This window comes from Antechinus flavipes, chromosome 4 (genome assembly GCF_016432865.1).
Source record: "Antechinus flavipes isolate AdamAnt ecotype Samford, QLD, Australia chromosome 4, AdamAnt_v2, whole genome shotgun sequence".
Classification (NCBI taxonomy): Eukaryota; Metazoa; Chordata; class Mammalia; order Dasyuromorphia; family Dasyuridae; genus Antechinus; species Antechinus flavipes.
Window position 1 is genome coordinate 345,018,418 of NC_067401.1, and position 13,965 is coordinate 345,032,382.

At 36.8% G+C, this 13,965-nt stretch overlaps 1 protein-coding gene across 1 annotated transcript in view; it reads right to left on the reverse strand.

The window, feature by feature from the left end:
* The window catches only part of NOX3 (NADPH oxidase 3), a 109,146-nt gene that overhangs the window by 80,124 nt on the left and 15,057 nt on the right, over positions 1-13,965 (reverse strand). Inside the window, exons 2-3 of the mRNA XM_051997994.1 lie at positions 3,389-3,534; positions 1,008-1,189 (exon numbers count right to left, since the gene is read on the reverse strand). Coding sequence (XP_051853954.1) covers positions 1,008-1,189; positions 3,389-3,505 — 299 coding nt within the window. The 5' untranslated portion in view covers positions 3,506-3,534. The remainder of the gene's footprint in view (positions 1-1,007; positions 1,190-3,388; positions 3,535-13,965) is intronic.

The window sequence follows — 13,965 nt, forward strand, 5'->3', positions numbered from 1 at the left end:
TGCCCCCAATCTCATCCCATTTACATGTCTTCTGTTGCCTCTTAGGGACAGTAGCAATGACAATCAGTGATGATGGCAATGGCCATAGTGATGGCAATGAGTCTGGCCTTCTGCTAAAGGAGCAGAACCAGTTTGAGATGTATTGGGAAAGGGAGAGTAGATGACATTAGACTGCCTGATGTTCCTTCTCCAATAGTGTACTTCATAGGGCTGTTTCACACTTTATGGTTGATTATCTTCCTTAGACACACATTGAAAAGTGGCCCATGCTGCTCTTTTTGGACTGTGAATACCTGTCACTTAGCTGGTGCTTGGAACCACAAGCCTTGGAAAACAATCACAGAGGCTGGATGGGAAGCAAGTGTAAAATGAGGAAATCACCCCTCCAGGGATCTAGCTTGTGTATGTTTAAACACAAGTAAATTTATCTAGAATCAGAAAATGTTGGATTCCACGTGCTACATTGTGCTGAAGATTTCCAATTTTAGCTTGAAATTCTTTGTTCAAATCTATAATTCATAATAGGGAATCACAGTTCTTTTATGAAAATGTGGTAGCTACCACTGTACTAAGAGGAAGGAGACTTGGATTCAAGTTCTAGCTTGACCATGTATTGACTATTCTATAATCTTGGGCAAATGACAAACTATCTGAATTTCTTTTCTCTCCACCTGGGTGGAGTAATTATATATGATCTTGTGCAAATTTAGTTATGAAATATCATTCTCTAATAGGAACATTTTCTCTTAGTAGTATGACATTGAGGTCATTGAAGCAAGAGTGATACAGATACAGAACAGATCTTCAACATTTTCTTTTTAAACTCTTTCTTTTTACAAATGGTATAATGAGGTGAATGTCAGGTAAATTTTCTAGCACCACACAGTGATAGAAGCATGGCTAAAGTCTATCTCTGTGTTATGAAATCTATCAGAATGACAATCAAAGGTTTTTGGGATGCATAGAGTTTTAATATATTATCGTCTATGAATAGAATGTGTACTTACCCAGTTCCATGGAGAACCAAGACAAGGAAGAAGATAACAAATGTGTGATGTGTATACCAGAATAACTCATATGACACCTGTCTAATGAAATTAGTTGATGAGGTCATGATCAAAATCAAAATGATGGAAATCACCAGTCCAGTTATACCAGCTATTGTGGTTAGGAATTCGGTAATTATGTTCTGAAAGAAATACATCTCAATTAGTACTTTTCCTATTAATGACTGGAAAGCAAGAGCCTAAGATATTTTATGAAAGAAAGAAAAAATGAAAAAAAGAAGGAAGAAAAAATAAAGAAAGATAAAAAAAGGAAAGAAGAATGGAAAGAAGGAAGGAAACAAGGAAGGAAGTAAAGAAGGAAGAAAGGAAGGAAAGAAATAAGGAAGAAAGGAAGGAAAGAAGGAAGGAAGGAAAGAAAAAAGGAAACAAGGAAGGAAGTAAAGAGGAAGGAAGGAAGGAAGGAAATAGGGAAGAATGAAGGAAAGATGAAAAAGGGAGAAAAGGAAGGAAAGAAGGGAGGAAGGAAAAAAGGAAAGGAGGAAGGAAGGAAGAAATACTCAACAAGCATTGTCTATTTGTAATTGCAAGATGCTAGGGATACAAAGGTAAACATTACTTTCCTGGTTCTCAAAGAACTTGGTAGGAGGGGTTGACCTATGTATCTAAATAAATATAGTATTTAAAAAATGTGGATGAATGCATAAGAGAATTCAAATAGAATGATATGATAAATTCAAATCTTGTTATTTCTCCCCTCCTCTCCCTCTTAGAACAGGGCTTGGCACATAGTAAAAATGTAATAAATTCTAGTTTACTGACAGACTGGCTGACTGAGGGACCTTTTTCAGCTTAGGGAATCAGGGAAGCAGTTCCCTTCTCCTACAACAGCAGGCAAGACCAACCATGGATGTCAGGTCAAATCAGCTTGTCTACTTGTGCAAGGTTTGAGAACTGACTGGTTTTTATATTTTAAAAAATACAACAAAATTTTATTTAAAAATGTTAAAACAACAACATTCTTAGTTCCTAGGCTTTACAACTGTATTTGACACAAGGGCCATAGTTTGTCAACCTTTGTTAACAGGCAGAGCTTCTTAAACTTTTCCTATTTACAACCCATTTTTCCTGATAAGTTTTGACATTACCTTGGGTATAGAGATATAAGAAATAGGTATGCAAACCAAATATTTACTGATAATAAATCATAATTTCATGATTCCCATATTCTATTATAAGACTCCATATGGGGTCACAAACCACAGTTTTAGAAGCTGAGCTCTAGAAGAAGGTTTCAGTTCAAATAAGCTGATATTAATTTGTAAAGGACTTTCTTTTACTGGGGGATAGCCTGAAATTTACCTTTAGTAAAGTGAACACTTTACTCAAAAATAGCATAAAATAATAGTGTAAGCAAGAAAAAAAGTGGAATGTTTAAACCTTTAAGAGAATAAGCTGCTTTTAAACATTCTAAAACATCTTACCAAAAAAAGCATTATTACTGCTAATTTTTATCATCATAATCACTATTATTGCCCTTTTACACATGAGGGAACCAAAGCTAAGAGGCATTACCTTATTTACCCAGGGTCACACAGCAGTGATTATTGGAATCAGAACTCAAACTCAGAATTTTAGGGGGCTAGAAAACACTGCAGAAGACTTAGTGGAAGAGCTAGGATTTTTTGAACCCAGGCTTCAGATCTTTCATTAAAATACTTTTGTGTTCCCAAGAGAAAGATAGCTAACACAGTGTATGTATGGAGATTATTGATAATTTGGATGATTGTATTTTTATCATCCTCTTCCTTCAATAATCAGCCTCTCTGTGCAGTCACAGTTAACTCTAATGGTAACACTAGCCATAAAATTAGCTCATTTCCCCAATATCAGATATATACCAGCAGCAATTCAAATGTATGCCAAAATATGAGGCCTATCAGAGTGGGTCAAAAAAACAATTTGCAAATTGAAAATGAAGACATCCAATTTATATTCCCTGAATTTGGATGATACTTCATAGTTATGAGTCTGACACAAGGTGAAAAAAAAGTTCTCTTATGCAAGGTTTTAAAATGTAAAATATTGCATTTTAACAGGTTTATTGCATTTTATACTAGACCTAATCTACTCTCCCTTCCCCCAATAAACTAATTAAGTGCCATTCCTTGCTTTTTTTCCTTGCTGTGTACCCTCTCAGCAGTTTATAGTAAAAAAAAAAAAAAATCCACATTTTTTAGCTGAAATTGATGTTAGCATTTGGCAGACCCTCTGCCTTGCTCTCTTTTATTAAAAGGTTTTGAAATATGGTTTTCTTGACAGAGAGATCAAAAGAGGAAGATTTCTCAGATGAGAAAAATGGACAAGCACTGAAGGAAACTCACTGTGTCATATTTCCTGATTGGGTTCAGGTAGCTTTCATTTGGGTTGTTGCCAAGGTAAGAAAGCTTGTTTGGCAGCTCCCCAGCCCCTTTGGATTGGCCAATGTGATAGCGCTCCATGTTGACCACGTGTGCCACAATATGGACAGCTAGAGAAAAAGAGGACAAATGTGCAGGGATTAACATAACCTCCCTTGAATCCTTGCCAAAGTCCCAATGGATTTCTTCTCTAGAATTGTCTGCCATCTTGGTTGTGTAGCCTCTGGGGGAGAGGGTGTGTTCAACATTCTCTGGAGATGTTGTGAGGTTCTCTAAATAAATCTTACATCACAAAACTGAGAAGCAAAATCAACATTTATTTTGATTTAAAACACTAACAGAAAAAATATTTCATGTGGTATTTTGCAGGGATGATAGTGAGCATCATGGAATCATGCAATTAACAAGATGTATACCTAGCTGAAACTGTACCAGGAGCAAGTTTCAGTGGATATAGAGTAGCATGGTGTGATGGGGAAGTGGTAAGTCTCTCCCTGACATCCCCTAACTCCATGCCCTTCATTTACTCTGGAAGGTAGAACAGAGGCTCAAAGAATAGTTCTTCGGATGGTGTAGTTGGCTTAGGAGGAGACATTATTCCTCCCTCCTCCCACCTTGGGCCATAGGATTATCTATTAATGTAAGGCTGGAAGGAACCACTGAAGTCTAATACAGGGAAGGCAGCAAGGTGACACGTGGAAAGAGTGCTAGGCTTAGAGCCAGGAAAACTCAACTTTGTGGGTTCAAATATTGCCTCAGGCACTAGCTGTATGATCCTGGGCAAGTCACGCAACCCAATGGTTTCCTCATTGGTAACATGAGCTAGAGAAGGAAATGACAAAAACTCCGGCATCTTTGCCAAGAAAACACCAAGTCGGGTCATGAAGACTTGTTTATGACTGAACAAAGCCTAATACTCTCATTTTTACAGATGAGATAACTGAAGTCCCAAAAGGTAAAGAGATTTGGCAATGATCATGCAGGAGTAAGTATCATAGGGAGTGAGTCTAAAATCACACAGGGAGTGACCGAATATATATCCCACCTTGTTTGACTCTAAATTAAGAATTCTTCCTACAGTGCCACTCTTAGGCAGTGAATAGGTGGGAAGTAAGTGGGTGGAGACAGTTTTTAGAGAATAATCTTAAGGTTGCAGGACCTTTCCATTACATCCAACTGAGGGAAAGTATATTCTATGTCTAAGTGAAGTATACATGGATTCAAGTGAAGTGGCCAGTAGACTTTTTTTTTTTTTTTATCTACATCTTTTAGTTGTTTTTGTTCTGATTCACATTAGTGTACACGTCAAATTGCGGAGGATCTTAGGAACTTCTAAATTTAAATCAAATAATTATTTGGAACAAAGCACTGATTCAAGTTTAGGTATAGGATTTAAAAAAAAATAAACAACTGGAACAGCTAAGGAGTATAATTGAGAGAGTACCAGTCCTGGAGTTAGGAGGATCTGAGCTTAATCTGACCTCAGACACAAGTGTTAATTGTGTGACTCTGGGAAAGTCATTTAACCTCAATTGCCTTGCCTAAAAAAAAAAAAAAAAAAAAAAACCCAACTATCAGTTGGAGAGAGACTTTCTAATCTTCACATACTAACAGGAATTAACTGAGATGACCAGCAAAAACTGAAAAAAAAAAAATGAACTCAATTATGAGTTAAGTAGTTTTCAGAGAGAAATCCAGTTTCTTTTTTTTTTTTAATTTAATTTTATTTAATAATAACTTTGTATTGACAGAATCCATGCCAGGATAATTTTTACACAGCATTATCCCTTGCAATCACTTATGTTTCGTTTTTTCCCCTCCCTCCCTCCTCCCCCCCCCAAAGATGGCAAGCAGTCCTATATATGTTAAATATGTTGCAGTATATCCTAGATACAATACACATTTGCAGAACCAAACAGTTCTCCTGCTGCACAGGGAGAATTGGATTCAGAAGGTAAAAATAACTCAGGAAGAAAATCAAAAATCAAATAGTTCACATTCATTTCCCAGTATTCCTTCTTTGGGTGTAGCTGTTTCTGTCCATCATTTATCCAATGAAACTCAGTTAAGTCTCTTTGTCAGAGAAATCCACTTCCATCAGAATACATCCTCATACAATATCGTTGTCGAAGTGTATAATGATCTCCTGGTTCTGCTCATCTCACTTAGCATCAGTCCATGTAGGTCTCTCCAAGCCTCTCTGTATTCATCCTGCTGGTCATTCCTTACAGAGCAATAATATTCCATGACATTCATATACCACAATTTACCCAGCCATTCTCCAATTGATGGGCATCCATTCATTTTCCAGGAGAAATCCAGTTTCGATGAGACCAGGGAAGACATGAAAATAAACTAATGGAACACCATCCAATTGAATGGTCCATACAATCAGGAAGAGACTATAGACAATGTTTAGTTGGAACTATGCCCAGCATTGTGTATTTTCAAAGCCCAAAGATGTAGTTGGTCTTGAAGTTTCAGAAAAAAGCAGTTTTTCCTTCACAAGTTTACTCTGATCACACATTTCTGGTATGTATGTGTCTCTCTTTGCATGTCCCACTTTCCCCATGGACCATGTGTGTATACACACATTATGGGATGATGTGCTCCAAGTTCTTTATTAGGAAACATTTGAATATGATTATTATTTGATCATTTATCAGCCTTGAACTATTTGTTTCTTATAATTTGATTACTAAAAATAGATACAAATGGGGTGTCTTGAAAATTGTGTGTGCATGTGGATTAATTTTCAGTGAGTACCCGGAAGCCATGAAGTCATACTCGAAGTCAGAAAGGATGCTCCAGACACTAAACCAGGAAGAGATCATGCCTTAGTAGTGTGATTGCCCAGCCACCAGCATGCATTAACCTCCTTTGGGACTTTATACTAATGCTTACTTTCTTGATTTTGCATCTATTAACAAACTCTCTTTTCTGCCTCTCATCTACCCCTTGGATTTGTTTATTCTGTGATTCCTGACTTGATTTGGAATTAAATCTTGTTAACTACATCCAATAACTATGTGGACCATGGCCTCTTTCTTTAGGAAAATTCTTTCTCTAGGGTCCTACTAATTGCCTGTCCATTCCAGATTCCTCTAAAGGATTCAGAATTCATGTACTTGAAATAGATTTGTATACAAGGATATGGTTATCAAATATATTCCTAATGGGCTGAGATATTTATAGATAGAGAGCCTTTTTTGCATGTATTTAAGGACAAGACTCTACCGCTAACATTGAGGGAAATGGTTACATTTAAACTTTAAATCAAGAAAATAAACTCATAACATCATCCAGCCTGAGGGCTCTACTTCTAATGCTGTTCATTACTGGCTTCTGAAATCTGTTGGGTAGTCAGCAAGCACAACACAGAGGCACTGGTACATTGATGGACACTCTGAGAATGGGATGCCCGTGAGGGGGCCAGATGTTGTCTGCTACTGGGGAGTAGATTCAAGGGAGAGACCACAACTTATTCTACCCAGGAGGGATCTAACCCTCCTATTATATTTTCCTTTTCTCTTCAGGGAAGAGTTAATACTGCTGGGTAATCTCCTAGCCTATGGTGAGGCAATCATTCTATGCTACAGGAAGACTGTTTTGACATCTTCACTGGTTATAGTGGAGGCTAGGATTGTGTTAGTAAGTGTTTAATGACTAGTTACAAAAAAGTATGATGTTCTTTTTAGTTTAATTTACATTATTAACATTTTCTTCATCTCTTTAAAAAAAAAGATAATTAGCAAAATAATAAATTAAGCCCTGATTTGTAGATTGTTGATATTTGAGTTGTCAATGCTTTCTCTGAATATTTAACAATTAACACTTTTAACCCAACTTGAGCTGACTCCAGCACAGTCCTGATCAGAAGTGTTCTTTTCTTCATTTCCATCATTCCTTCCTTATTTTGTTTATTTGCTAGTTTCTTCTTTTAAAAAAAAATAGGGATTTTAACTTCCCATGGATATCAGTGTAACACTAAGGCTATTCACTTATTTTGTCTTGATCTTGCTAATGGACTAACTTATGTCTCTTTCTCATAAAATTTTGTTTACTAAATATAGTACATATATAATACATATAAAATATAAAATAATATATTGACTAAATATCTTTTATACTATTTTTTTTTGCATCAAAAGCATCTTTGTTAACATGCTACAACCAACTGGGTACATCATATGACATTTCTAGTACATGGTTTTTCCATTCACTACTAGGTCATTTGCAAACTTAATTCTTTAAATTCTATTATTTGTGGTCATATAAACTCAACAAAAGATTGTTTAAAAGCTATTAAAATTTTTTAAATGTGGATTTCTGGTGTCAGATTGCTGCTTTTCAAAAGAAGTTGGTAGTTGATGCTTGAAAAAAATGGATTTTTCAAATTCATTTTTCTCTCTGTCTCTTTTTTTTTCAAATCTGTGCTGAGATAATTTTTCTTCTTTAGAAACTGTATAAATGACCAAAGTAGATATAACAACTGCATTCATGATTTGAATTAGATATTCTTCATCCATTCAGTGGATCCCTATGTAAATAATTTTGCTTGGATCTTATCAAAGAAGCATTTTAATATTCTGAGGATTGATGTAATCAACACAAATTATTCACAACCTGGAGCAACTGGTAAACCTCACCATTTATAAGGAATACTTCTTCCATTTGGACTTGCAGGACATCTTCCAGGGTGTGGCATCCTTTGCCCTTACTCAAAAAGCAGAGAATCTCTAAGTGAAATTATCTTGGGATATTTTTCTATATTTCTATATAAATGATTTCTGTATGTTTCAAGAAATCCTACATGATTTTAGCATAAGGATGAGAGATAACTTGTTGAAGGAGAGTTCTACAAATGAAATTCCTATTAAGAAAATAATCAACTAACAATAAGCTCTGTGGGACCTTCTACTCTCTACACTCATTTCAGGTAATTGTATGCCAATAAAGATGTGGTTTTCTGTAGAAAATTATTTCCAAAAGCCTGCCTATGCTCAACTCATATTTTCAAACAAGCATATCCTTAACAAGTGCCTTAGATAATTCTCCTAAAGATTTTATAGAAATGAGCAAGTAGCCATATGGATCAATAGTGATTGATGTCATCTTGATTACTTTTTTGGGGGGTAATAGTTCCATCTATGGATTTTTCTAGTCATTTGGTATTTTCTCTTCTTGTTGATATAGTAATTACTATGATGAGAAGCCCAAAGGAAATTAGAAAGCATCTTAACCATGGAATCCTTGTTTCTTTGTCACATAGAAAAACATGTAAACCAAGGGCAAACTGGTTTAGAATATAAACTCAGTTGTGAGGGGTATGGAGGACAATGGTAAAAGACTTTGAGCTAGTATTTCACAGAATAGCAAAGAAGAGTGGAAGTGAAAACAACTCTGCAGAAGGCTTGGCATTCTGAGATACTTCATTCTCAAAGTAATTATAGATGATAAAGGATAGAAAAACAAATTAAGGCAATTCTGTTAGCATTTGTATATAAAATTTTTTCTTCATCATCTATGATAGTAGAATCAACACATTTTGCCCCTAAAAGTTGTGTCTGATGTATCAAACGAAGAAATGGAAAAGACATGAAAAGAGATGAAAACAAGAACAGGTGAACTAGATCAGGTAACACAATCAAAATCCATGATAGAGGTAAGAATTGAGAATTTTTACTCTCAAAATTTTAGTTTAAAGTAGAATGATATCAGGTTGTGGAGGACTTTGGGTAACTGCTTATTACTCAGTAGATATTATAGAAAGCCATTTAAGAGCTTCAACAAGTTATGTGATATGACCTGATCTGTGAATATGGAAAACAAGTCTGACAGATGGCAGTGTAAAAAACGATTTGGAGAAAGAAGAGTGGAAGTGGGAAGACCTGTCAAGAAACTATTACACCTCTCCAGGTAGATGGTAATGAAGGTCTGTACTATAGTGTGGCAGTGGGAATAGAAGACCAGGGACAGCTAGAGCTAAAATTGAATAGAGAAAATGGGGTTTTGTGCCAGTGCTGAAATTTAGATGGGTTGCATCTAAACCTATCTAAATTGGCTATTGCATCAGATATTAAAAAAAAAAAAAGACAATTAAAGGCAATCATTCTGTGTCCCAAACCGCTACTCTAACATGGGTGAGGTTCTCTTCTATTTGCTCTTTTACTCTGAATAACTTTTAGACTATTATATTTCTCTCTTCTAATAATATTCATTAAAAAAAAAAACAACCCCCAAAACAAACTTTTCTTTTAACACATATATCTCACAGCAAAGCTTTTTGGAGAATACCTTAGCAAACTTAAGTTACAATAGTGAATCATATCTATATTGCAGGTAAGTCCCCTAAAGATTCTGGTCCAAAGTTTTAGCCCCATTCACCTTATCAGCTAAGTATGAAAACTATTATTGTTATATAAAATACTCTTTGCCTGAGCTCCTAGCAAGCCTTAGGCAAGGCACAGTTTTCTGCTGCAAAAACCATCCATTCTAACTTCCAACATCTAAGGTAAGCAAAGGGGAAGATTTCCAGAATAGCTTCAAAAGCTTTGGTATCAGCATCTGTCCAAGACACCTGAGCAGGAGAGAAGTTACCATAGCAACCCAGACAAGGTTTCAAAAGAGTCTAGAGTACAGGGGAAGCTGAGGTGGCTGAGGATGTAGGGCATAAATGGAGGGACATATTCTCTTATCTATTGCTAACTCTGTGCTACCTATGACCATCAGGCTCTTTTTGACAACAACTGCCTGGGCTCCCTCACCTGAGTTTGGCTACCATACCACTGCCTGTTTTCCTATTCCATCATTTCGTGACTTATGAACATATTCCTTAGCTTCCTCCATTTAGAGCTTTTACTCTGCTCCTGATACTTTGAACTCTGATAGTTGAGCTTTTGCCTTAAATTTCCCAGATTTAGTATATCCTTACCATATGAAAATCATTCTGTTATATCTGCCTGTGATTTTCCTCCATTAGAATGCGAGCTCCTTGAAGGCAGGGACTATTATGTTTGATTATATTTGTATACCCAGTTTTTAGAAAAGTATCTGGTAACACAAATGGTTTCCCCTTCTTTCTCTCCTCCCTCTCTTCTTCCTTCCCTCCCTCTGTTCCTTCCCTCCCTCCCTTCTTCCCTTCCCTCCCTCTCTTCCTTCTTTCCTTCCTTTCTTCTTCCTTCCTTCCTTCCTTCCATCTTCCTTCCTTCCTTCCTTCCTTCCTTCCTTCCTTCCTTCCTTCCTTCCTTCCTTCCTTCCTTCCTTCCTTCCTTCCTTCTTCCTTCCTTCCTTCCTTCTTTCCTTCCATCTTTCCTTCCTTCCATCTTTCCTTCCTTCCATCTTTCCTTCCTTCCTTGCTTCCTTCCTTCCTTCCTTCCTTCCTTCCTTGCTTCCTTCCTTCCTTCCTTCCTTCCTTCCTTCCTTCCTTCCTTCCTTCCTTCCTTCCTTCCTTCCTTCCTTTCCCCCCTGCATTTTAGAGTTAAAGGAGATTGATTCTGTGGAGTTTCATCATTTGCATTGGGCATGCTATAGGAAGCATAGCCTTGTGGAGATAGGTCGTTTCCTCTGAGGCATGACTGGTTCTACCTAGTTTACCTGAAAACCACCCCTGATATATTATAGTTGAATGCTTGTATAACTTGAAGATGAGATTCAAGATTTTCCTGAACCCCAGATTGGTTCCTTCCTGCACTGGCTATTATTCTACTTCCTTCCCATGCAGGGCTTCATGATCTCTCCCCAAGCCCCCTCTTTTCATCAGGCACAACAATATCTAGTTATGACTCTGATAGTGAATCCAGTGAAGAGCTGTATTCCTGAGAGGACGCAGTAAAAATAGTATAGGCAGAAAGGGGGTGGAACATGACATCAAAGCATTTCTGAGAAACACTGGAAAAAGGAACAAAATGAAAAAAGAATGAGCGAGACAACTTCTTAAAATACTATTTTCTTTTACATTGTGTGAATTAATAATTCATTAATTAGTATTAAAGTTTTATGTTCAAAATATTTTCAGGGGAGGAGGAGGAAGGCAAGGATACATTGTACTGGCTGGTAATTGTGGCAGGGAGATAATGCCATCTCTATTCTGGGGTTATTCAATAGGTGGAGTGGCAGTGACTGGATAGCTAGGGTAAAGTCAAGGATCCTAGTCATCTTCTGACAATGTCTTTGGAGAATTCACTTGGAAAGATTGACCAGCATTTTCCTAACGGCCCTGTTCACAATCACATAAAGAAATATTTTAAGAGGCATAGAAGCAACATAGACATCTTCAATTAATAGACACCAGTGAGCTAAATTATTGCAGACTTGGAGGAAATGTTGGTAAAAGGGGGGAAGGCTGGCTTGGCCTGATGGAGCTGCTTACAGAAGGAAAGATTCCTTTAGGATGGCAAGGATTTTCATAATGTGACTGTCACTAGGCAGTCATAGGCTTTAGTCTGTGTATATATATCTACAGTTTCCTGGAGAGCTTTCTTTAAGCCTTAGAAGCTGTTTTAATAACTGTTTTAATTGTGTTACTTAGAAGACTGGTGAAAGCAAAAATAAATTATGCACTTAAAGAAAAGAGAGACAAAAGTAGAAATAGAGACACACAGAGAGAACATTTCCATTGTAATTTTAGTATTTGAGTAAATTCTACATATTTCACACATTCTGTTTTCATTGTTGGGTTGAGAGTGACTATTGAAAACCACTATGGCCTTGCTTTTGTTGTGAGCTAGTTGTGATTATATTTAATGTTCTTTAGCCTTTCACCCTCCCCCCCCTAAGTTATTGTGTAAAGAACGGCTTTACATACAACTTCAGCTTAATTTCCCTTAGATTTTCTCATTCTTTCCTTATTAGAATCTCATTTTTATGTCTCATTGTGGCACGAGGTCACTCTTTGTTCTCAGAGATGATATGAATGACATAAATGTCCTGGAAAATCCCACCGTACTAGAAAGGCTCCATAGTAAAGTTGTAAAGAAATTCAGAGGCCATCAACTCCAATATGTTCTTCACTTTACAGTGAGGAATCTGTACGTCTGACATCTGAGAGCAAGCTTTGCTATGTTCAGAGGGACAGATCACCAGATCACTAGGATGTTCAACGGCTGACAAATTTTTGAGAAGATAAAGATGATTGTAATAAGTATCAGTGGAGGGAATTCCCACATCAAGGAAATCATAGCTCCTTAAAGTATGGAAATAGAGAGTTCTTTCATCACTTATTAACATAGAATATTGGAACTAGGTGTCTTGCTACCCTCATATCATGCTGCTACTAAAAGAATCCAAACATAAGATGGCAGATTGCCCCTCTCAAAAGGATTTCACACTCTCACAATGGGATGACTTCTAGGAACCTTGCCAGAAACTTGAAAATTCTGGTTTTTCCATATGAAAATTGCTTTATGCTATAAATCATCTTGGGGCAGCTAGTTGACATAGAGGATAGAGTGTTGGCCCTGAAGTCAAGATGAGTCACCTTCCTGAGTTCAAAATATCTGGCCCGACACTCTTACTAGCTGTGTAACCCTAAGAACTTCCCTTATTCTTGTTTGCCTCAGTTTTCTCTTCTGTAAAATGAGTTGGAGAAGAAAATGGCAAACCATTCCAGTATCTTTCCAATGAAAACCCAAATAGTCTCACAAAGGGTAAATGAGTGAACCACAACAAATGAATGATCTGGGGCTTGTTCCTCTTCACATACTCTAGGATTTGAATAAACTGGCCTTCTTATGGATCCTCACACAGCCCTTTTTATCTGTCTGCCTTGATTTGCCCAGGTTGCCTCCCCATTTCCTTTCTCACCTCTGCCTCCTAGAGTTTTTAGTTCCTTTGAATATTCAGTAGTAGATAAAGTTCTGGACTTGGAGTTAGGAAAATCTGAGTTAAAATTTGTCTTCAGAGATTAATTATGCAATTCTAGGTAAATCATTTAATTTCTGTCTGTCTTAGTTTCTTCACCTGTAAAGTAGGGATAGTAGTATCACCTACCCTCACAGGGTCTGTTGGGAGGATCAAATGAGGTAATATTTGTAAAAAGCACTTAGCACTGTGATTTGCTGTTACTGTTGTTTTGTCCTCAGTTTTAGAAGAAGACCATGATATCAGATGCCATGACTTGCAAGTGAATTGAATTTAAGTGATGGAGGGCTGTATAAGGTTACTAACCTCATTCTTTCCTCTGAGCCATCAGGATGAATGGATGTAGCCCCGGATTAAGTAGAAATACACAATAAATGTTTATACCTTTACCTCTCTTTTCTTTTATTAATTAGTATAGATTAGTATCTTATTTTCAGAGTGCTTTTTTCAAAAACTAATCTTACTACTTAAAAAAAATGGCACTTCCAAGGTCAGTTGCTTTCATTTTTCCCTGCTGGAATGTAAAAGTGGTTCCAGTGCAGAGCTGCGAAGAATAGGCTCTGGTGCCTTGAGATAGAAATATTCAATTCAGTTCAACTGATATTTACCAATTCATGGATTCATAGATCTAGATCCAGAAGGGACCTTTAACAATGGTTTTAAAGGTCCCTTCTAGATCT